General features: G+C 37.3%; 1 protein-coding gene across 14 annotated transcripts in view; it reads left to right on the forward strand.

The window, feature by feature from the left end:
• The first annotated feature begins 455 nt into the window (after positions 1-455).
• LOC118279249 (rho guanine nucleotide exchange factor 2) overlaps positions 456-25,607 on the forward strand; it is a 59,238-nt gene continuing 34,086 nt past the window's right edge. For 10 of the 14 annotated variants that reach the window (XM_050698335.1, XM_050698337.1, XM_050698340.1 and 7 more), the window contains exons 1-8: positions 456-865; positions 2,581-2,639; positions 19,650-19,759; positions 20,265-20,381; positions 20,611-20,731; positions 21,133-21,241; positions 21,815-21,920; positions 22,350-22,528. In XM_050698335.1, the coding sequence (XP_050554292.1) occupies positions 2,582-2,639; positions 19,650-19,759; positions 20,265-20,381; positions 20,611-20,731; positions 21,133-21,241; positions 21,815-21,920; positions 22,350-22,528 (800 nt within the window). In that variant the 5' untranslated portion in view covers positions 456-865; position 2,581. Of the gene's footprint in view, positions 866-2,580; positions 2,640-5,530; positions 5,846-19,649; positions 19,760-20,264; positions 20,382-20,610; positions 20,732-21,132; positions 21,242-21,814; positions 21,921-22,349; positions 22,529-23,566; positions 23,633-25,607 lie in introns of those variants that run through there. The other 4 variants (XM_050698336.1, XM_050698346.1, XM_050698348.1 and 1 more) reach the window with 2 other exon arrangements.

Consider the following 25,607-nt stretch of genomic DNA (forward strand, 5'->3'; position numbering starts at 1 on the left):
TGTTTATCCACTAAATAATTAACACTCAAGTACCTAAGTATATACTGAGAAGAAAACCTTTTTCACTCAACCTAGAAGTAGTCAACTTCTTAGTAGAATCTTCCTTTTATTAATGAAATAAAAATATGTAACAAAGTTAAGAAAGTTTGGTAATATTTTCTTCTCATTGCTTTCTAATATTTTATCCGTATCGTACAAAATACTAATTTGACATTTCGAATTCATATTACATTTTCAACCAATAAAGGGTAAATTTAATTGATCTGGTATCATTATAAAGTGGTTTTCCAGCTGTACGAAACTGATAACTTTGAATAAATGTCACGCAATTCTAAACCTTAAGTCGCTGTCATAAGACACACCGTATCATGAAGTTTTACAGAGTACGTTTCAAATGACACTGCGTTGTCAAACAGGTTGGAGACAACGGGGCCGGCTTGCGTTGCTTATCGTGCTGTCTCTGTCTATCAGTCAAAAATTCAAGAGTTAAGTTGTCGACACGGCTAAAGTTTTAAAGTTTTTACGCTACTCCAAAAGTTAGTTTTTGCATAAAATCTTGTGTTTTGTGTTAACTATGTATCATAATAAAGTGGATTAATGTTAATTTATCAATGTGAAGTTTGTTTTCGTGATGTATGAAGGCTGTGTAACTGTTTATTGTTTCATGTAGGTGGCTACCTACTATTGTAGTTGGGCCCAATGTGAAAGTGTTTTGGCATAAAATTCAGATCCCATTGTTTTATCTTTCCGGGTATACGTTGGGAAAAACGTTAATAAGTGCAGCTTGCGTAAGACGTCGCTCAATATTGGTGAAATGTGTGTTATTACGGTGTTTAACTTCGATTAGCTACTGAATAACTATTTGGTAAGTTGGAACGTGACATTCTTTTAAAACATTGTCTAAATACTATAAACATTTGTTTTAATTATTCTGAGACCTAATTCAAGCGGTTTCATACGTGTTAAAACTTTTAAAAAGTAAAACTTCAGTTCTTATTTATTTAGTTTATAGGGCTGTTTGGTAAATGGTAATGCCACCTCTTTTCAAAGTGTCATTAAAATCTTGTCAATCAATGTATTATCTATGCTGAATTATCAGCTGGAGTATGTATATGGCCAGTACATAGTGATACTTGTAGCCCTTTGTTGTATTTGTGTCATGAGATTGACCACCTGTTGCATTAAAGTCATTTCAAGTTAGTCAAATTCATTAAATATTACCAATATCAATTTTATTTAATGCTTAAAACTATTCTCTTCAATTAGTATTAAGTATAGTTAATGAGATCTACTAGAAAATAATTCAGAACATAGTTTTTCATTAATAGTTGTAGCGGTACATTAGAAAATAAGTAAGTTATTTGTGGTAGTTAGGTCTATACTTAAGGCTGTCAAATAACTTAAAATTTAAAACAAATGTGAAGAAACTTGTTGCATAATATGGTGCAAACCAGTGGTCTTTAAAATCAAAAATAAATTTGACAATTTGACATTTTGTGCATAGAACCGAATTACCCTGATTCAAGATAAATCACCAATACCTAATTTCTAAAACGGTGTTGCCAATTGCTAACAATCAGTTGATTTCTTTGCTCATTAGCCTTTTTATGACATAAAAAGACTAGATTTTTTCTAGGAATATTTAACAGCAACCATTGGCATGCCTTTAATCCCCGAAGGGGCAGGCAGAGATGCGCATTATTGTATGTAATGTTGCTACACAATGCACACCCAATTTTCACCATTTGTATTATAAGTCCCATGTAATAGGGATTGAGCCTATTGCCATATACTGGGCACACTTCCAGAATCAGTGCTACTACTGGGAAATTTTAGGAAAAACTGTAAAATGCCCAGCAATAGTTACTTTGAAATTGATTAGGTCAGAAAGTACAATAAAAAAAAACAAAATGGCGGGTTACAAAATAATCTTCAATATTAATAAAAGCTAATTACAGTTTGTTAACATACTAGCCGTCATACATTTCAAATAGCATTCATTGTGTTTATGAGTGTTATGGATTTGGCTGCTTGCCAAATGCAAGTTTTTATGTTTGATGTATTGGATAAACAATTTTTAGTATTAATGGACTCTGTTAATACTCATTAGTGTTTAATAAATTATAAGTTAGTGCATTAATATTACTAGTTAATATTATAAATGTGAATGTTTATGAGTTTGTGTGTATGTTTTTTACTCAATCACATTAAAATAGCTGAAGGGATTGGTATGAAATTTGGATCATAATAATCTACCCCGATTATGGTCTGGAATAAAGCATAGGACATTTTCTATGACACTGAACCACGGGCAAAGCACGGCTGCAGAAATGAACTAGTTAGTTACTTGAAAATAATAGTGTTTTAAGAGCAAGAAAACTAGTATTTTCTTATAACTAATATTACCTAGTTGGAGCCTCCGAGTTTATTAGTCCTTTTTTGCGATTAGTCTATTAGGAAATGTCAAAGCTATCTAGATTTTAAATTTATTCTTAGTAGGTAATTAATTAGTCTATAAAAATGATGTACATATTTTCCTTATTGATTTATACCTACTTATTATTTTGTTTGTTTTTTCAGCATGGAAGCTACGGCAGCTACGATGAATTTGCAACCCATAAAGAATATATTTTCCTCAGGTAACATTTTTTTTATATTAAGTGCCTGTTTCATCACCGTCATATATGTGCCCGATAAACTTACACGACAGAGAGTACATTAAATTAAAGTTCTTAATTCAAAGTTATCTGACACATAGCAGCTATTCAGACATTGTGAATAATAGTTAGTATTGGTAACTATTTATTTAGTTTTTAATAACTAGTCTTAAATGCCTATTATTGCATATAAAATATTTTTGGTTGAGTCATCCCCCCATTTGTTACATAATTTCTCATAAAAGCGCTGTAAACTGATTTTACTAGTATAAAATATGTTCTATTTAAATTAATTCCTACAGTTACAAAGTGAGGTACAAACCACAGCAAGAACAAATCAACAATGTACATGCAATGTAACATATACCTCAACAAAAACCAATTCTCAAACCAGTCCCACCATTCAGTACAAACACACCATGTGAACAACACAATACAAAAATATATCAGTCAACTCTAAACAATTATAACTTGCCATTATCAACCAGCTATGCATTGTCTAACCGAGCCATACACATCCTAAACTAATTACTTTTCAAACCATACAATATTAACTTTTAACCCACATAAAAATTAAGTTGAAAGTCGTATGTCACTGGCGAAATAAATGAGGTATTTAGAGAATCCCATTCTGGTTACAATGAGTGTTTCATAAGTGTAACATAGTTGGTGTTTCTGTTTTAAAATCTCACGTTGTTGCGAGATTTCCTTGTCTGTTCTGTGTATTGTCGTTGTATGCGCGGGAATTTTAAGTTTTGGTCTCGAGTTGACTATCTCATAAGATTAACAAGGTTTAGGGAACAGTGAGTAAAATTCGCTAAGAAAATGAGGTTCCTCCGACCAGGCGATTAACGTACCTGACGGGCGTTCTGCCCAACTGTTGTTCGTTGGGATTTTCTATCCATGTTTAAACTTAATGTGTAGGATTTATGACGTCATCCGTCACTTGTAATGTGTCGCGACAAAGCTATTGGTCACAAACATAGATCAAAGACCAGATTTCTCTTCATTTCCTGGGTGACATAACTATACGATTTATCAAACTTAAAATGATTCTTCCAATACAAACCAGTACTTTTCGAGATTAGCGCATTTAACCAAACAAATATCACTTCACTTCTTCAACACTCGATGACACAGATTTTGGTGAAGCCTAGATTTATTCATGTTTACAAATGACTTAACGATTGGAAGATAAAGCAAGACACGTTCGCCCTTTCGTCTTCTTACTAATGAGCAAAGTTTTGTGTAAAAGATTTTTTGCGATACCTTTTCCTTGTATTAATTTTTATTCTACTTATCCAAATGTATAACTACCAACTTCTTTTTGTTTGATGCGATGTTAGATAACCTACAAGATAGGTATTTAAAATAATTTACAATTAACTATTGCGGGGTAACGGTAATCGCTTACCATCGATCGGAAATTCGTCAGTTTGTCTACTTTTTTGCCCGTAAGGATGCTTTTCTACCACAGATGTGCTATGTAGATATGCTAAAGATAGGACGCGGTAACAATGAAATGAGTGTCACTGGCAAGTTCGTTCACTCGAGTACTCAGTGACCCTCTTGTTTTCAGGGAAGGAGTGTGTGGTTTTAGTCGGTAAGAGTCCGACATAACCTGTTGTCTGGCGTACATCGTAAGACAAGAGGTATCCATGAGGATTTCCACACGTTACAAGATAGGTATTTAAAAAAAAAAAAAGGTAGCGATAATCGCTTACCATTAGGGGATTCGTCAGTTTGTCTACTTTTTTGCCCGTAAGGATGCTTTCCCACCAGAGATGTGCTATGTAGCTATGCTACGAAAATGTAATAGCTAAGCTGTGAAACTATGTGACCGTTTCCACTGATACTAAGCTATGTAGCTGTGTGAGTAAGATGTGCTATGAAGATGCGCCGCCGCAAAGTGTCTATCGCGCGCTATTTGCTCGCATCTTTCCATATTAAAAAACCTAGCTTAGCTGAGTCTGTTTATACCAGTAGTTACTAAGCTGTGTGTAATGAGTGTGATTGGTGGAAGCCAAACGCATCCACAGCAACGTAACATAGCACATCTCTGGTGGAAAAGCACCCTTACTATCCTAACTATAAAATAACACCCCAGATTTCCCTTATGTTCAAGTGCATTTAGTTATTCAAATTCATACTTCATTTTACTAACAGTTGTTAGAAGATTAATGTTCATTGTATTCCCGAGTAACGGTTGACCTGTAAACAGAGTTTGCTCCAGGCAAGTGAACTAATTTCCGCGCGAATTTCACAATTGATATTGACCTATTTATCAATCTGTATAGCGCAGTGATGCTACAGAAAGCAATACGACGAACCGAAAATAAATTCAATATGAAGTCTCCTTTGATTCGGGATTCGTTAACGAGTTTCATAGGAGTCTCGTGGGAGAAATGAGAATGCTCTGAACAAGAACCTTTCGGAAGTCAATTTGTAAAATGATCTTTTTGTTGTCAGTTACGGTTTATTTCATGTTTTCGTTCAATGGCCATGTTTACAAAATTATGAAAATGTAAGCTATACTAGTCGAGCATACGTTCCACAATCGACTGAGGGTATTGAATACTTTAGCCTTAGCCACAGAACACTTTACTCTACCGAATAACTTCCTCCGTTTAGTTTCCACATCACGCACACATCCTCACACTTCCTTTACACAAAATTACGCGGGGAAACGATGGACAGGCGCAGACCTCGTGACGTCAAATCACAATTTTATGTTCACTCACTGCGCTTTGTATGTGTGCGAACGCTACGTGGATGTTTTAGGGAGTCTACTAACTATGTGTTCGTATGCTCCGTACCTTACTAGAAGGCTTCAGGAGATCGATGTCGCGCCTGCGCCCTCGCCCTCGCCCGTACAAAGGCTAGGCTGCTCCCTAGCAAGCTGGGCCTGTCAAAATAATACACGATTTTCGCGAATTTCGCACGCGATCCGCACAATATTGTTTAAAAAATAATTCCATTTGAGACTCTTGACTAAAAATGTTACTTGAAAGTATTAAACCTTCAGTTATTCCCTGAGTTTCAGTTATTGGTTGCAGTTTTTTGCTTTGCACTATTTATTTTATTTGTTATGTTTAATTTCTGATGTGATGGTGCCTTTTTGTGTTCGACTTTTAATTGAATTAGTGGTGCCGTACAAAAATGTAGCTGGCTCGTTTTTTGCTGTCTAGGTATGTATGGGACTTGTAGCATTCGTTTACTTGTTGCGCTTGATTTTAATGTACAGATTACGTAATGCGACATTATAAACTTTAATGATTCGCCGACTGTTATTGTAATATCGTGCCGTCTGTGAAACGAGAGCGACATTTTGTTTTACTGCTAACGAGATCTGTAAATAAAACTTATAATTGTCATTATTTATGTTCCAATTAAACCAGTTTAGTTGTCCCCGTTGGGCGCCACTATTGTACAAGTTTCAAGCGATCAATGAATTACTTGAATTATCCTCGCATGTTGATGTCCTATAAAACTATCAAACTAAATAGTTAATAATTATAACACACTTTCTGTTAAAGATTTATAATAGACCGTATTCTAATACGATACTAAGATAAACTACACACTATTCTCGCGGGTGTGGTTTATAGAACGCAACAAAAGAATTGCAATTAAAAACATTGAAGCATCAGCCAGGAACGCTTGCAGCCATTCAGCACTCGACGATGCACAGTCAACGATAGCCCGAGAACACTAGAATTCAATTATGTTCACTCTATACCAAATAAAAATACCTATGACCTTCGTTCTGTATAAAGGACCCTTTGCGGGTTAAACGGTTGTAGTCGACTTTTATGATCGTCTTAACGGGCCATATTTCTTACGAAAATGGGAGGCTTATCTTACGTCACATTACCTGAATTTAATTCCTAATTGAAGTCTAATATCGAATGAGTTATATCCTTTTAGGTTTCTGAAGAGTTTTCGTCATAAATTATGGACGTGAAGGGGGATATTTCTTATAACGATCTTTTTACGTCTCCTTCTAAACTACTGATTAAAACTTGGACTTCTTAAAAACAATATGGCACTTCTAAAGCAACAACAGGAGATTGTCTTACAAGAACCAAACCGGATCATGACCATACCAGATACTAAAAGAGTCTTTAAAGTTGATTGTGTAAAAATACGTTCCTTTTCAACTAGCAGACCATATCTGCTGAGCTGTCGTGACGAGAAAGAGACAAATTTCAAACTACATCACTTAAATCCCAAAGCAGTACGCATCAGGGCCACGCTTTGTGCGCCATATTAAGATCACATGTTTTATGTCTCATCATAAGTCTTTTGAACTAATCGGAAAGAGTTCTACCATTGGAAGGATCGTGTCGATAACTACAAACACACGCACAATCTTTTGACCATTCGCCATCGTCCCACAAAACAGCAGTTATGAGTTACACCCCCTTCATTTAAATGGTGCGCAGTTCACAACTGTGCAGTTTGCGAAACTTTCTGCCTCGCACAGCTGAACTAGAATGAACTGTTGTCTGCAGTATTTCAGAATCGATATGAACATCAGACCTTCAAAAGAAGAGAATATCTACCTACTTCTTTTAAACCCGTACTTTTAGACTGGTAGATGAAACTGAGAAAATCTCTTAAAGTTCTGTCAGTTGGATTTTGTTCACTACAAAGGAATAAACGGGTTTGAATATTCTTGTAGAAGACGATGAAGAATTATCTCTGGACATGTCACACGTTTTAAATTGAGAAGATAGCCTCTTCAATACAGAAAGTAATAAGTAACTACTGACGTCTGTCAAGTAATATTCAAGAAAAATGCTAGGCAATAGAACTCAATGCTTACAAATTCGCCTTGCTTGATTAAACGTGCTTCACGCATTCTGATATGTTACTCGTATACTGTTTTTGTGCTAATATGTTCCAACGATTTGTTACTGGCCACAAGTCTTTGTTGGTTTACGAAATAAACGCTATTTGAACGCCAAAGGTAAACGCCCACGACTGATTACGAGACTTTAATGGTGTCTCTACGTTAACCACTTTAAGAGGTACTAAGGATAATGTGACTTAAGTCTGGCCTTCCGAATCATTACAATGATGCAACATTTTCTTTCAAACAAATTCTTCGGTTATCCAAGGCCACATTTGCACATCTTTTATCGATTTACCGTCTCTTTCACGTTATATCTCATCATTCTAATGTAACTTTATTAAATAACATGCGGAATATCATCAATAATAAGTCGATTCAATACAAAGCACCAACGTCAGGGTAGCCTCGTAGCCTACATTTTCTTCGAACCCCAAATTGGCTAAAGGCAATGGATTAATCCAATTTTTCCAATTTGTCCTTACAACTTCGCTCTTCCATTAGGGGTCCCTACACCGTACTTTGTACATTTTCAGATGATTTGATATATCTTAGTATTTTTAGACAAATAGGTCCCAAGATTTTACTTTGGGGAAATTTCATTTTGGCGTAAAATATTTACTTGACTTATGACTTTTATGGTGTTGAACATGTGCCGCAAGCTTTAGAATATAAATGTCAAAAGTCACAACATTTAATATGGCCGTTAGCTCCGTGCATATTTACAGGAACTCGCAATATCCTGACTGAAAAGAGTTCTGCGCTTTTTAATGAGCATCCCGACAGTTTCTTTGAGCAACATGAAACCTGGGAAAGGGGCCGGAAAACGCTCGAATGTAGAAGAAAATCTTTTCATTAACTTTTCTTGGAATAAACTCGAGCAATTTAATACAAGACTCAAATAGATTCTTCTTAAAATTATTCTCGAAATTTTATCGTGTTGCTGTAATCTAAGTCACGACCTTTGAAGTACGTAAGCTCTATTATATCCTTCTAATATCCGATACATTGTAACAAACAAACCGTAAACCGGCGGCCATTAATATGTGAATATGCAGTAAACGTGTATTATATCACAACCCAGGGCACGTGCCGTCATAATCCCGTTATATGACGCGGTGTTAATTAGATTCCTCAAATATCGTCCAATCGGAAAATTAGAGCCCTTTGCCCTTGTGAGGAGCCCTTTGACGCAGTACAGGCTTAAGATTCATGAGTATTAAAATTTGAAGTATTTAACGTCAATACTTGGAAAGACAAGTGTTTTGAAAGCTTCTAAATTGTTGTTCAAGTTAAAATTACAAAGCGCTAAAATTAAGTGGAATGCCACGGTGAAGAATGCGAGAAGGAAAGTTCAAATGAAGATTCGGAAATAATTTTCTTCTTTGTAACTGCTGGTAGCCTGGTACGCTAAGTCCAGGAATGCCAAGAGGTTCTTCAGATTCAGTACGGATTACTCTTTACTCTTTAGAAAATTGAAATCAGTTATCCAAACAATTAGATAACGCTTAATTTACTAGTATGTATCCGATAATACGATGTTTGTTGTGTCTACACAGCAAGAATGCAATTTTATCTCGCCAAAACACGTGCTTCGTCTTTATCATCTGTTTTGTCCTACTGACCGCCGGCTGGCTATCGGCAATTTTGTGAACATTCGTTGAAGAAAGCGATAATGTTTATCAGTTTATTCGCCTCCACGCTCAACTGATTGCTTCGACTTGAAATTCAATATCTGGGAATCTCGTTATCTGATATCCAGTTTACTTTCCCACAAGAAAACTACGTGTCTACGTTATTACTGTACATTCCGGGCAAACCTATTTAGTTAAAACTAGAAACTTTAGTTTTTTACTCGCCAATTTTTGCTGCTCGTATCTCGCAACTTTGTTTTTTAGTCTTTTTACAAAGTTTTATTAAATTGGTCCATTTCTTTCCAGAACTTTTTCCAAATTGACTCGGAATTCCGACTTTGTGCGTCTTGAATACGTAGCACTCACAGATCACAATCATAAATAACTACTTCAGAATCCTAAATAAAAACTTCTACTACAACAGAGAATAATCTGCTCAAAACATGACCGAATATTTTCGATGTATCAAGGTCAAACATTTTTAAACTCTTATGTAATCCCTTTCATAACATCTGTAGAGGTCTTTAAATACTTCATGGTATCTTCTACTGGCGAGTGCTCTTAACTGATGACGTCAGGGGATCAAAAGCTTAACGTTATTGTCTGATGGCCCTTTGTCTTCGGTATCAACCCTCGAGCCTTTTAAGAAAATCCCAGGAGACCCCTTTCAGAAGCTTAAATCTTTGACCAGATAGAGTACAGCTACGGTTGATGGTTCAATTCATGAGTTGACAAATGAAGCAATGCAAAAATAGTAGAAAATGTGGTTGAAGGATGAAGTCCGCGGCTCCTTACAGTTTGATAGTGCCTGACTCATCAATATTTTTGGATCAGTTCAATATGATATGGGACCCTACTAGCCCCATTTATTATCTCATTTGTGTAGGTCAGTCACAGTCAGGACAGTTAGATAACCACACTGTATAGGATTTCACTAATATTGAAGTGCACATTAGCTGTGTAATATGGATGCATTTGCGTGTTATCTCATTTAGATACAGGCTATAATCGAAGTTTATTTTGGGATAGTATCATGCAAACAAAATAGGTAGATAGGTTGGCTGTAAAACTGGTTAATATGCTTCGAAATTATCTCTGTTAACTCAGCACTCTTTTAATAATGCACAAACCGCTCCTACCTACTTAAAAAGTTGGACCAAAAGGGAGTGGATCGAAAAAAGTACACATAAAACCATGTTTGAAGCAACGTTGTTATATTGGGGCAAAACTTTAGTCTGGCTGAGCAATGTGCTCAAGTGTATACTAACTTTGTTAAGTCCCTTTTGAAGTTGCAAAAGTAGGTACGTGTAGCATCTTAATTTAATGAAAACAGTTTGCAGTGAAGACAAAGAGGCGAGTAGCTGGAAATTAGGCTCGAAGCCTGTTGTTCGGTACGCGTAATTATTTTCATGTTGCATGTTAATGATAGAACAATATTATGTTCGCTTATCTAAACTGCCTTCGTGGTTTTACTTAGACTTGCCACACGTATACGCCTATATGTTTATTCCAAATGTTCCTAATTAAAAGTTAGTAATTACCTACATATTTTCAATGATTTTGAGGTTTTGTTGTCTACTAGGCTCTTTCTTTCACTCTGTTAAGACTACTGATCTATCTACCAGTGGTATGCTACTGTTACACGCGTGACAAGTCCTCGATAAGTTTCCTTTTCCATTTTCCCAAACATCAGGTTGAGTTTATTTTCCTCGTTCCTCAAACTTTATTCAATGTATCCCGAGAAATGGTCTCCAATTATCCTACTCCTCAAAAGTAGCGAGGTCTCATAAATAAACTGGCAACAAAAAAGGGAGAGAAGTCTATCCGTGAAAGTTTGGATGGTCTTATTGACATTGCGAAGTGGCGACAAAACTCCAGGGTTCGTATTTGGCGTCGTGCCCATTGTGCCGGCTTGTTACACGAGTATACGAATACAAATGTTCGCATCTTTGAATTATCCGCTTCTTACATAAACATTTCTTCGCTAGCTATGTGAAAGGTTCTGCTCAAAAATGTGGTTGCCATAGAAATATTTAACTACAGTGACATCAAAATCATTATGATTTTATTAGTTTTGATGAATCCGTTGGAAAGACAATTAATCAATGATATTATGTGAGATATACTTATAGATAGATGACATAGACATACAATAAACAAAAGTTCAAGAAAAAGTAATAGAAATGCAAACAATATATTTGGAGCATTCGCTTGAAACCCTAAGCGAAAATAACGGTGCATGTGAACAAATTCACGGGGCAAATCCAGTGAACAGTAATTACGTGAATATTTTAATGTGAAGCGAGAACCGTGAGGAATGAACCATTGTTATCGTGTCACAGAATGACAATTAAACATGAACTAATGTAGGCAACGTTGTGTCGCACGCCACTCGAAACTAGGTAAAGGGGTTCTTTTATCGCGAATGAAATATTGTTGAAGTGTACTTGAAGTATTTTTGTGCTAACGATGATACTGTTGCCGATGTACATTCATTTAATTGAATCCATGGTTGTTTTTTACGGTATAAGTCGGTAAAACAGTAGATGGATTACTTGATGTTAAGCAATTGTCGCTGCCCATAGATACCCGTATAATAAAAAATGCTTTTCCAAAAGTTTATTAACTATGAATTAGAAATATGTTCATTATTTTGCCCTTTTACGACTATTTTGTACCTATATTTCGATTTAAACTCTTACGCTTGGAAAAATACTAAAGTCCCCGTATACCGCGACTGCCGACAGATGTCCGTGATACCGACTCCTCAGGAACCTGATTCCGTCCGACCCAAACGCACATTGTAAAATCAACTCTATATCTTAGCAATAGAGTAGAAATTCGTAAAACAACAATCTTTCTAAAACTATTCACGCATTGTTTTTGGATTCGATACTGAAATTACGATAATGATTTTTAAATTTAACATAACATTACGTTTTTTAACACTCGGAGATGTAAGCAGAGAACATACAATGTGACGTCTACTTTTCAACCTACCATGTAGGTAGTTATTTATTTTTTAATTAAGTTTCCTAGTATTTCAGCATAAGATTTACCTACATCATGTCGATCTTAATTTATTATGCCTAATAAAGAAATTGTTCGTATTGGTTAAATGCGAATGGTCTTTAAGTACCTATAGGTAGATACCTATTGTTAAGATACGTAATTCCGAAATTCGTGACTAAACTTTTCTATGTATCTACCTATACATTACATACTATGTATCGTACATATGGTAGGTACTTATTTTATTTACTTTACTACTTGTAGGTTGTAGGTACAATAAACCTCCGTAGTTATTTTCGGAACATTATGTGTCGTAGGTATTACGTACAAGTACTATACCTATTACTAACGTTTTTGTCGTTCATCCCGATGACTTACCGATGATGTGCTTATCATGTAATTTATTACTCCGGTCGAGTCGACCCATTCGTGCCTTATTAAGTTGTAACAATATCGTATTCATGAAATTCTTCGAAATAAACATAAAATATAAAGGTTTACCTCTAGCAAGTCTTTGTGAAGGAATCGTAAGTACAGTAGAATCCGGTTATAACGACTGCCAAGGGACCAGTGACATTACGTCGTACTAACCGGAAGTCGTATTAAACGAACAGAAAAAAAGTTTGGTTTTGTATAACAGATATTACAGTTAAATTCCCGTTTAGGTGATGAGCAGATTAAAAAAAAACTAATTTTAATCGGTTGGCTTTCTTATATGTAAGTGACAAACTAAGGTTCACTGCCACGCCACATCGTACTGCCTTGAAATAAAGAGTCAATTTTAGGCGTCGCGCGGGGCGATAGCTGAGATAGCTATTCATTTATTTCATTATTTTTTATGAATTATTTGTAAACACGGCAACTCTCGTCGTTGTGTCGTTGTAACTGGACAATTATGTGTGAAATTCGGTCGTTAAAAGCGGATGGTCGTTGTAAGCGGAGTCGTAATAAACGAATGTCTATTTATGCAAGTTTATACTAAAACCAAACAAATGCCTAAACTTTCGTCGCTAAAAACGGTTGGTTGCTATATGCGAAGTCGTACTAAACGGACTTCACTGTATATCGGAAATATGTCAATTTGAAACGTAAATTACAAAGAATCCATTATAGTTAGCATAGGTCGGATACCGGTCTAATATCTAAGGATAGCTTTAAGAATAAGAAACTAATCACAAAACACTCCTAAAACAACCCACGTTACAGAAAATTAGTGTCATTCATAAACCTTAAAATTCCGTTTACCGACCAATTTGGTCGGTATTCGGTACGTCGTCATAGGGCTCCTTATTCCGTCCAACATTAATTTATCGATAAATCTATAAAAACATGGAATTTCTGTATGCATATTGAAATTTAAGGACTCTGAACCAATAAATCACATAAAGTTAACGACCCGAGTGATCATCGTCAAAATCGAGATCACACTGATTTATGTTTTTTTCGCATATTTACGCAAAACCTTTTTTATATTTCGCAGGAAGTCGGAATCGTTAACCCCACAAACCCAAGTTTTGACTGAAGGTGAATGATGAATTAATGTATTGAATAAGGCGTATTTCAAGACTTTCGCGCGATAAATACACAAATTAGCGTAAATAAACTAAAATGGTCGGATAGAGGAGGCCGGTCGGTAACCGGTACCTTTGCGTTACGCAATGGCCGCCGCCCATGGACACTTGAAACACTAGAGGCGTTACAAGTGCGTTGCCGGCCTTTTGGGAATAGGAATTTAAGGGTTGTTGGAATTACCGGTAGCCTCACTCACACAACGAAACGCCGGCGTTGTTTCACGTCGGTTTTCTATGAGGCCGTGGTATCATTCCGGTCGAGTCGGCCCATTCGAGCAGAAGCTTGGTTCTCCCACTCTCTTAATTGAATCCATGGTTAAGTAACATGAAACGTGGAGCCAATAAAAATTGAAAAAAAAAGAAACAAATAGATGCGGTTGGATGGGACAAACTAAGGTTCACTGTCACGCCACATCCGTTACAGGGTTAGAGAATAGTTAATGATAAAAAATTAAAGCGGCACTGTTTTGACTTGGGATTGTATCATATTACCGATCACTTCAATGAGTTTCTGATCGTTAACGACTTATCCTTCACCTTATAAACATCCGAAAACCTCAACCTATTGTTTAAACCTGTTTTGCATAAAGGTAATATTATTTTGCTATGTTAACGACCCATTCACGATCGCATAAAAATTTGCAATATCAATTTTGCACCAGAGGGATAAAATTTTCATAACGTTGTGCGACGTTGGTTCGCCGTGGAGCAATATCTGCGTGGATACAAATCGATCCAGTGCTCAATCTGTTGCATCACACTTTTCCATTTTTATTACTTTTTAATTTTGAACTTCGTTCGTTAATAGCTTTTTCTGCTATCGTTATATTTATGGAATATGCCGTAAACGAGCAGACAGATCACCTGATGGTAAGCAATCGCCGCCACCCATCGGGGATTGGGAAGAGGGTAATTCGGCCCCGGTAATGTGAGATTACCGGGGGCCGAATTACCCCTCTCACACAACGAAACACAATGCAAACGTTGTTTCACGTCGGTTTTCTATGGAGCCGTGTTATCATGACTTCGGTCGAGCCGGCCCATTCGTGCCGAAACTTGGCTCTTACGTACTCTTACTCTTACTTACAAATTACGTTTGGTTCTACAAGACATTGACATATGTTTATCTCTCCGATAGCCACTTCTTAAGATGTCCACGCCCAAGACGGCTATTCACAAACCCCAGCAAACCAAAGCATATTCATCGAACCATTTGTACCACTACAATGCACAACAAAGGCTCGACGTGTAAAACAGACAGTTACAATTTGGGATCTGTCCAACTCTAGAAAAGCTGTCGTCATTCTCCTCGTTTCCGTGCCCTCAAACCTTTTGTTTGGGTGTCACAGAGAGGGAGCTCAACTTAGACTGGTTTAAGCTAAACACTCAACAGGGTAGTATTCAAAGCCTTGACCTCGAGCAAAGTGGGTCAGGCCGGTCGGCCCTGTCTCCGGATGATTATGCATTTTGTATGGCGCTAAATGGGGAAATATGGGATGTGTTTTTCTTTGTTTTACTTTTTTTGCGTGGGAATAATAGCGATCTGTGTTAACGTGGTTGTATAATGCTTTGTACGTGGTTTTTGCAATAATGGCGCCATGTAATCGTGCTCGATTATTCGATATGGATATTTTGGTCTTTGTTTGTGTTTTGATGGTTTTTGCGCTTGTTAGGAAATGGATTGTAGTTTTTGAACCTTGTATTCTACGTTTTAAACTTATTGTATGCCTTAATATCAATACACCGTTGATTAACTATATTATGTCAGCATACAAGACATCCATCCACCAAAATATTTGAGCACGGATTTACTAAACAATTTTGACATCTATCCAACGTAATCGATACTTAATTTCCGATTAAACTCGAGTAGTCGATGCTTCGGGAAACAAAGTCTCCCCATGTCTCATTCCGCCGATAGGGATGTCCGACTGCAACCAATATCCGTTTCCGTTGTCTGCATCAGATAACTTCCAGCGTTGGATTTATTCATAGCTTCATAGCTTACTCCGATATTTGTTCTCGACATGCCTTTGAGTCAAGTCTTTCGAGATTGGTTAAGGAAAAGGATCTACTGAGCCTGGAGTCTGTTATTTAATGTAATTTGTCATTACGTAGCCATTCAACTTACAGCTTGTCATTTGGGAATGAAATCTTCTATAATATAAAAATAAGTCGGGTTTTCCTTCCTGGCGCTATAACTCCAGAACGCACAACCGCTTTCCACAGTTTTGCATTCGTTGGAAAGGTCTCGGGCTCCGTGAGGTTTATAGCAAAGAAAATTTTGGAAAAAAAATCATGGTGGCGAAACGGAGTTCGCCAGGTTTGCTAGTTACTAATATATTCTAGTTGTACTCAATGATATTCTATTCTCCACTGTATATTGGTAATCTCCATTCCATACTGCATATTGGTAATTTGGTCCAAAATGAAGTGTCGTCAGCTGAATGGCGTCCGTATGACAAATGATGAAGGTATATTGTTGAGCATTAATGACTTTAGTAATTTTGATTAAAACGTCATATTTAATGGGTGATGTTGTAGATTTGTGCAATCGGCTTTTATTGGAACCGAAGTAGTTACAGACCTACAAAATTGTAGTGTGTGTGGTTAATATTTGTGGTTGCAACCCAAACCTATAAATAGCAAACATAGATAAAAGGTTTATGGTCCAATGTTGCAAAGGTTATCACTGAGTCATAATAGCTACCTACTATCTGGAAGAAGGCATAAGGTGACGGCATCAGATTCAGTTTTCCCTAAAATACATCTTGCTTAAGGGTGTGACTCATCATTTGATTCTAGTAACTGCCGCATCGCTTTTTGGGTTTTTATTTCATGTTCTATTTACAATCCGGCTGCACTTTAAAAGCTTTGATTTCATTAACGTACAAGTACCAAAACAGAACGTACAAAAGCATTATTTTCAGTAAAAGTATCAAATAAGACGATGTTATGCATCTGCAAGTTTATGTGCCAGTAAAATTCCTTCCTTTAAACAACGTACAACAATGTTTGATTAAACAAATTCGCAAAGAGATTCCATCTTTTGTGAATGTTTTTATTGCAGACGAAACGTTTAAAGACTCGTTCACATTGCTACTTTCAATTTCATTATTTTCTCAGATACTATCAATTTTGTTAGTTTGACACAAATTGGACGCAATTAGTCGTAAATTACATTAACTGGTATCAAGGTATGTTGGTATTAATTGGAATTCGTGGTCGATCGCACACTGCTATTACTTTGGAAGGCGATAGCATCTCCAAATTGGCTAAGAGAGTGAATTATTTGGATTTTAGAGTTATGCCGCCTTTTATGGAGATTTTACTAAGCATCTTAAGATGTCCCCTGCTCAACAAAGGCCTCGATCTTCGATGATGTGCGGTACTGGAATTGAAAATATTGTAATTACATGGGTATCTTTTTACGTATTTAACAAGTGTGGGAGAGCCATGCATCGGTACGAATGGGTCGGATCGACCGAAGTGATACCACGGCCTCACAGAAATTCGACGTTAAACAACGGCGATTGCTTATCATCAGGTGATCCGTCTTCTCGTTTACCGGCTTATACCATAAAAAAATATGATTCCAAAAACGTAAAATGTAATAACTTTCAATTTTGAACAGACTGTCAGTCTTAAGCCCTGTGATAATAAAGTCCCTGTTTAAACATGCATGTATCCTCTCCCTTATAAAATATTCGAAGCGTGAGCTCGCTCGTAGGTAAAACAGACGCTATTCTAAATATCTCTTCGCTTGTAACTTTGTATGCAAACACAGGGTCGATTTGTAACAAATACGGTGTACGTATAAAAGCGAATTCCGCACCGGAATAGGGAGCAAGTTCTGCCTTTTGCAGCTCAGGAAGTTACGCTTGATAAACATTTGTGTTCAGTTCTCATTCTAAACGCGCCTTTAAATGGACGAGATATGAAATGAAATAGCTTTTTCAATTCAAATAGGGTTGTTGCTTCTTTTGTGTTCGAAATAACTACCATTGTTGTGTTGGGTGTATTTTTGCGTGTTAGTTGACGATTATAGTTGAGGGTTGTGGTTATATAATTGGGGATATCTAGGTACGTCTATATCCACCATTCTGGTTTGGTGTGTTGGATGACGGTTCTTATGAAGTATACCGAGATACCTGTACTTAGTACGAGTTTGCTTTACGTTGAACGAAAACGAAACGAGAGCACGTGCGGCAATTTAATTGAACTTCAACCACTCGTACCAAGTCTGAATTCGATCTCATTTCACTCATACTAAGCTCACTGTGTTGCTGTCGTGAGGCTATAAATGATGCTGATAATTATTAAAACTGCTATACTGCAGCAAAGACGATACGATTACCCGACAAACTTTTCTGCAATACCACACGAAAAGCTGTTTCTATTTGAAAACCAGTTCATGACGGTTGGAAAAGGAAAATCAATACAAGTTCATATAAAAAATGGCACCTCATACACTTGATGGTAATAAAACAAGAAGTAGACTGTCCGATCCAATATTTCAATCTCCAAAGCCTGTAAACGCCTACGTAGGAACTTATATCACTTCTAGGTGTATAACAAAGAAATGTGTCGAAATAATTCATGTGAAATCATGCGTGTTCTCCACTCTTCGATCGTTTTGGTTATCTTCCCTGTTTGAAAGAACTCTGAATCCAGCTGGAAATATCGGTTTTATTTTCAGTGTTTAAAAGTCATTCAATCGATCCAAGTAATATGTAGGTCCGGAGCTGCAGACTACCTAGCCGGTTTACCGGGGCTCTGGCTCGAAAAGCAGGAGAAGGAACGGGGTGGTTTATAGTCAGTAAGAGTCTGACACCCCTCTCGTCTGGTGGGAGGTCGACAAAGTGGGAGAAGTCATTGGATAATTACCCCACAAAAAAAGTCTCAAAAGGCACAGATATAACCTCAGTCGAGACTATAACTATAGTCAACGATTTGGTACCCGACTGCGATAATGATTCATATGATAATGGCGATAAGTAATTGGTGAAGGTTCTTTTCAATCGAAATAAGTATCTCCTCCTCCATTTTTGAAGTCGGTAAAAATGGCAAACGCTTCATATAACTAGTAGTTTCTATTCACCAAAAATAAATCAACCAGCGATATAAAGACGGATTAAGTCCTAATTTATCCGACATAGTTATCCCCTTCCGTGTAGGGAAGCCCTAAAATCACCAACACCAAATTGTCAGCTAATTCATTTTGTACCGGGGCGCTGTAATAACAACATTTAGCCGGTGCTAATCGCTTAACGTGATCGGGCCGGAGACGGGTCGTTCCTAACTTATTTACGGTAACCGCGATTAGATCTGCCAATGTAAACAACAATATTGTGCTCATTACACGTGTTTTACACTGATGTTTTTCGGTTCGAACGTTTGCGTTTCATTTACGAGTATTTTCGTTTCGATTCGTGGTCGAATTTTACGGCCGGAATATATTTTTGGCGATTTCTTTTTTATTTATTGGAAAGAGAAAGATGTCTTTGCTAAAGACTGGATCAGTGTAAGTTGTCAACTCAACACTCTTCTACGGTAGCTATTTATAAAATTGTATGTATGTTATTAGTTTAATAACTGCATTGTTTTCGCAGTGGTCATTCTCGCACCTGGGTAAAATTGTTTTTATAAACGATCATAGTTACGATATTTCACATTGAAGAAAATTCACTTGTCGGGTGTTAAAATGTAGTAGGTCCAAAGGAACTTAGATAGATTTAGTGTTATGGTTTTATGGGATATTGATGATGAACAATCGCCATGGTGACCTACAACACCAGAGGAGCTAAGTGCGTTCTCGTCCGGTGTTTTGGAAGAATCAGGGTTGGGCCTCTGTAGCCTTAAAATTGTTTAACTAATATTTTTGCAGCTTTATTTAATAAACTATATCGTTTGTTTGTAGACGAGGGCGGCGGCAGTTCGGACTCTCGCTCGGACAGCAGCGAGGACGAGGTCACTGAGCACGTGACGAGATCCACTCCACCACCAGACATGGCTGCCGCCAGGGCACAGGTAAACATTCTTTAACTTGATATGAAATGCCTAACTTTTAAGCAGCTTCGCCGTATTTATCCTCTGTGAAATAAAAAAAAAGACGCCAATGCTATCTTTTCCAGTACTATGAAGATTACATGCGGTTCATGATTATCAGACATTCAAAGTAGACTATCTAGCGTATACTTGGGGTCAAGCAAAATATGTGACATAATAAACGAAAAAAATTAAGTTTAGTATAACTAAAGCGATGAATTTTCGTATACTTTATGTCTTGAAAGAATCGGCCATTACAATATTACTTGTAATGGCGGTCCCTGATAGTAGTAAATGCAGCTAATCTTTAAAATAAGTGACCATCAAGTGTAAATAATTTAAAAATAGAAGGCAGATCTCCTATTTTCAAATTATTTAGGCGTGAACATTATGACAATGACCTCATAATTATGTAAAGGCTAGAGTCTAGTCTTGAACTATTACGGGCTGTAGATGAAAATGATAATGATGATGATTTTGTTTGCAGGTGCCCACCATAAGCGTGACCCCGCACAGTCCGGGGCTGCTGGAAGACAGCTTGCAGCAGTTGCGACGGCTGCATGCAGCTGTACAGCGCATGAGAACTGCGCCATTGCCTCTATTGGTAAATTACCTTTATTTTTTACGTAGGAATACAGTAAAGAATTGGACATTTAGCTTTAGAATTAGACTAACATTTGGGTTCTTTAGCTGATGATTGAAATTCTTCTTTTTTGCCATATTAAATCAAACTTATTGAGCTTAAACAGACTTAAAATCCAGCCATCATGTGCTATAAATACCAATATGAGATTTAACTTCACAATATTAAAGTTCAATTTGGTTTGCGACAGGCGACAGGCACGAGCCGTCTAAGTACATCATGCCCCTCGCTCTGTAAGGACGGCGTGGTGGAGGTAGACTGCTCGTCTCCCACACATCTGGACTTCTACCCACAGAGCCGGAAAGGCAGCGGTGAGTATCTTATCATGAACTTATTGACGTAACTTTGTAGTTTTTCGAATATTGATGAGACTGGAATTTTGCAATAGGTTCTTATTATCGCCTATTTTCGACCAGTTGGGTTATCCCGAAAAACTGGTGAAAAGTCACCGATACCTACAAAGACTAAAAGGTGTGACGTAATGCAACAATTTAAATCTTTAAATCCTTTTTGTTTCCGAATAATGTTCGGTAGTATTGTCAATCAGTCCATTTTGATGACAGAGCCACAAGCGTCATGCTTTTGTGATGCTTTGAGACCTGAGAAAGACCATAAAGTCTGAGATACGTGATAGTTAAATGATTTGCAGTGTATTTGCAATTATACTTGTCTTTAAACAGTTCAGAAATGTATAATTATTATCCCTGTACAGGTGAATCCCGACAATGGGGTTTATGGGAGCGTCGGGACGAGGGCCGCCGCAGCAGTTGGGCGGCGCTCGAGCCCGGCCCCAGGACACACGAGTCACATCGACAGCGCAGGTACAACATTACTGTCCTTAATTCATTATGGACTCGACTAGTTTCAAGCCATGCTAGTCGAGTTCCTCGTCAAACAAATATGTGAGTAAGCCGATAACATAATAATTAATTAACGGTGTTCTCACGTAATTGTTTGACGAAGTAACTCGACTAGTTTCGAGCCACGCCCGGGTCTCATATTAATGGACAGCATTGTGCGACATACAACGCGGTGAAAGTCGCGTAAACGTTCTTGATTCAAATTTATTAAGGTACTCGCACCACAAAAGCAGCTAGTATAGCTTAAGGCCCATTTGCCCAGTAGACCTTTTGCACTTGGAGAAATTAGAACTGATTTGCGCATTTGATCAGTTTGTTACTGGTTCACATCCATAATAATTGTTTATCCCTAAGATTATGCTAATTAAGTTTAGTCAAAACTGTGTTTGCTTAAAGAAATTAGTTGATGTAAACCTTAACACATTGAACGCCGTGGTGGTCACCGGTGACCGACGTTAGCGGAGGATTTGCTTTCAACAGTTTTCTATTGGCAGTCAAAGACTTAATACTTTATGTAATGGTATTTGTTCGCAGTGCGTTGAACGGTCACAGCGCGTCTCTCTCGTCGATGGAATCCGAGGGCGAGGTGCCGCGGCCGGTGCGACACTCCACGCACTCGCTCAATGACAATGATCTCGCTGTAAGTTCATTGAACATATTTACAGCTTATAAAAATCTAATAGCTTATTCCTCTGAGTTCTTTTCGGCATTTCTTCTCAGAGTAATGCCAGGCATTCATTTATGATACAGATATTTTATCAATCAGTCATTGACTAGCAAGAAAGTTTTAATGTTTCAGGTTTGACCATACTAACATTAAGATTTCATTGAGTGTCTGAGTAAAAGAATCTTGAATTAAACTCGATCTATGACAATTGAATCACCCTTCTTTTGTGAGATCCAGTAAAATAGGGTCAAAAATCGATATTACATCTAATACATATTTACCTGCACCTCTTTACTTACAGTACATTGGAAGAAATTTTAATTGGTTTTATAAAAGTAGGTTCAATTCAACCGTACTACAGATACTAGCTTTTCCTAATAAAATCTATTAAACAAATTGCAGAAGGACTTTGAGAAAGTAACAGCGGCGTTACGAGCTGGGGGTGTGGTCCCCGGGTCGGGGGTAGTGGCCCCAGTGGAAGGGGGGAGGCTAGCGGCGCGGCTGCCGCTGCAGAAGTCGGTGTCCACGCCCAGTATAGTCGCCGCCGTACAACCGCATCTAGCGCAGCCACCGCCTAACGTGTACGTATACCATAACTGCAGAAACAGGCCCGAACTAGGTAACAACTACTCGTCAATAGATTTTCGACTTTAATAGTATAAGATAGGGTTTGAAATTCTTTGAGGAGTAGTATGTTAGTGAGTTAGGTTAGACAAGGTTTCCGCCGATGTACAACCGCATCTAGCGCAGCCACCGCCTAATGTGTACGTATACTAGAACCTCAGAAACAGGCCCAATCTAGGTAAAAAGTATTGTCGACTTTATTAGTGAAGGATAGGGTTTGAAATTGCTTGAAGAGTAGTAGGTTAGTGAGTTAGGTTAGACTAGGCTTCCGCTACAGAAGTCAGTGCATAGTGACTGCTGTACAACCGCATCTAGCGCAGCCACCGCCTAACGTGTACGTATACTAGAACCTCAGAAACAGGGCCAATATAGGTACAAATTACTCATCAATAGATTTTCGACTTTATTAGTAAAGGATAGGGTTTGAAATTGTTTGAGGAGCTGGTTGTCGAGTTAGGTTAGACAAGGTTTCCGCCGCCTAACGTGTACGTATACTAGATCCGCAAAAACAGGTCCAAACTAGGTAAAAAGTACTCGTCATTAGATTTTCGACTTTATTTAGTGAAGGATAGAGTTTGAAATTGGTTGAGGAGTAGTAGGTTAGTGAGTTAGGTTAGACAAGGTTTCCGCCGATGTACAACCGCATCTAGCGCAGCCACCGCCTAATGTGTACGTATACTAGAACCTCAGAAACAGGTCCAAACTAGGTACAAATTACTCGTCAATAGATTTTCGACCTTATTATTAAAGGATAGAGTTTGAAATTGTTTGAAGAGTAAGTTGTTGAGTTAGGTTAGACTAGGCTTCAGCTAAAGAAGTCAGTGCATAGTGACTGCTGTACAACCGCATCTAGCGCAGCCACCGCCTAATGTGTACGTATACTAGAACCTCAGAAACAGGTCCAATATAGGTAAAAAGTATTTTCGACTTTATTAGTGAAGGATAGGGTTTGAAATTGCTTGAGGAGTTGGTTGATGAGTTAAGTTAGACTATAGGTCGGTGTCCACGCCCAGTATAGTCGCCGATGTACAACCGCATCTAGCGCAGCCACCGCCTAACGTGTACGTATACATATCCACAGAAACAAAGGTCCAAACTAGGTGAAAATTACTCGTCAATAGATTTTCGACCTTATTAGTAAAGGTTAGGGTTTGAAATTGGTTGAGGAGTAGGTTGATTGCCTTGCGTCAATAAATTTTCGACTTTAATAGTAAAGGATAGAGTTTGAAATTCTTTGAAGAGTAGTAGGTTAGTCAGTGAAGTTCGACTAAGCTTTTGCTACAGAAGTCAGTGCATAGTGACGGCTGTACAACCGCATCTAGGGCAGTCACTGCTCTATATGTATAGTTAGAAAACAGTTGTAGAAGTTACAAAGGTCATTGGGCGGAATCCGACCCGGTCGCGGACACGAATGAAAATGATATCAAATGAAAGAGTATAAATTTATTTAACGTTAGGTATGATTATTTTTTTAATCCATGGGACAAAAAAGTTAGAACCAAAAATAGACGAAATTAAGTCGCAACTTTGACATACTTCCCAAATCGATTAATGAAGCTGAAAATTGGCATAGATGTTAACTACATGATTATAAAACCAAATGTCAAAAATCCCCATCGATTCGACTTTTACCAAATGAAATATTCAAGGTCAAAAGGTCAAAATTACGGTTTTTTCTATTTTTCTCGAAAAGGGCAAGTTTTATCGTACAAATATGTTCAACAGAGTTGTAGATAATACAATTTTCTACAAAAAATGGTTCATCACTTTTACCCGTATAACGAACTTATATATAACCCGTATAACCCGAAATAAAACGTATTTTATATAATACTCGCGGGGTTTTACTGCTGCTCGGCTCCTATTAATTGTAGGTAGCATGATGTTTTATAGCTTATAGCATAATTCGATAAATGGACTAATTAACAAAAAAAAAACAATTCGATTCTACTTTCGGACTACTAGTTCTGGAGATTAGCGTGTTCATTAATTCTTCAGCTTAAAATATTAGTACTACTTTTCCGCAGTTTCAATCGATGCTGGCCTTCTATTAAGCATAGCCTAATGTTTCATTAATTATAATCTACCTCAATAATTAATGGACTATCAAACACAAAAGGAATAATTCGATTCGATGTTGTAGTTCTGGAGGTTTGCGCGTTCAAAGAAACAAAACTCTTTAGCTTATATATTAAGTTACTAAGTATTCCGGCGCTGTTTCAATCGCTCTGCTCAGTACTTATAGAACATTATTATATTGTGTTGAATAATCCATTTATCCAGGAAGCTTATAGGCTATAAAACATCACGCTATGATGATATACTAGGAGCCGAGCAGCGAGTAAAACCGCGGGAGTGGTACTTACGCGCTAATCTCCAGAACTAATGTGATTATTTTTTTGGTTTAGGATAGCCTACTTATCGAGGAAGGTTAACCTATAAAATATTACACGACGGTCAACAGGGGCCGAGCAGCGGATGAGACCAAGCAGGAGTTTTACTATTATTTGAAGCTGAAGAGTTTGTTTAAACGCACTAATGTCTAGAACTACTGGTTCGCACCAAATTATTATTTTTGTGTTGAATAAGTCCATGTATCGAGAAAGGCTATACGCTATAAAACATCTCGCTACAATTAATAGAAGTTGAGTAGCAGATAAAACTGTGCGGAAATAGTACTAATATTTAAAGCAGAAGATTTGTTTTAACATGCTAATCTCAAGAACTATTGACCTGCATCGAATTATTCTTTTTGTGTTAAATAGTCCATTTATTGACTACAATCAATAGGAGCAGGTAAAATTGCGTGGGAGATAGCGAGTCAAACTCATTGAGTTATGTAAACTATGATTTATTTATTTAAAACCGTAATATCTCACGAATGAAAAGTCATAAGACTAAAAATGATAAACCATTTTTGTAGAAAATTGTAAGATCTACAATTGTGTCGAACATATTTTAACGATAGAACTTACCGTTTTCGAGAAAAATGGAAAAAACCATAATTTTGACCTTTTAACCTTGAATATTTTTTTA

This window comes from Spodoptera frugiperda, chromosome 14 (assembly GCF_023101765.2).
Source record: "Spodoptera frugiperda isolate SF20-4 chromosome 14, AGI-APGP_CSIRO_Sfru_2.0, whole genome shotgun sequence".
In the NCBI taxonomy this organism is placed as follows: Eukaryota; Metazoa; Arthropoda; class Insecta; order Lepidoptera; family Noctuidae; genus Spodoptera; species Spodoptera frugiperda.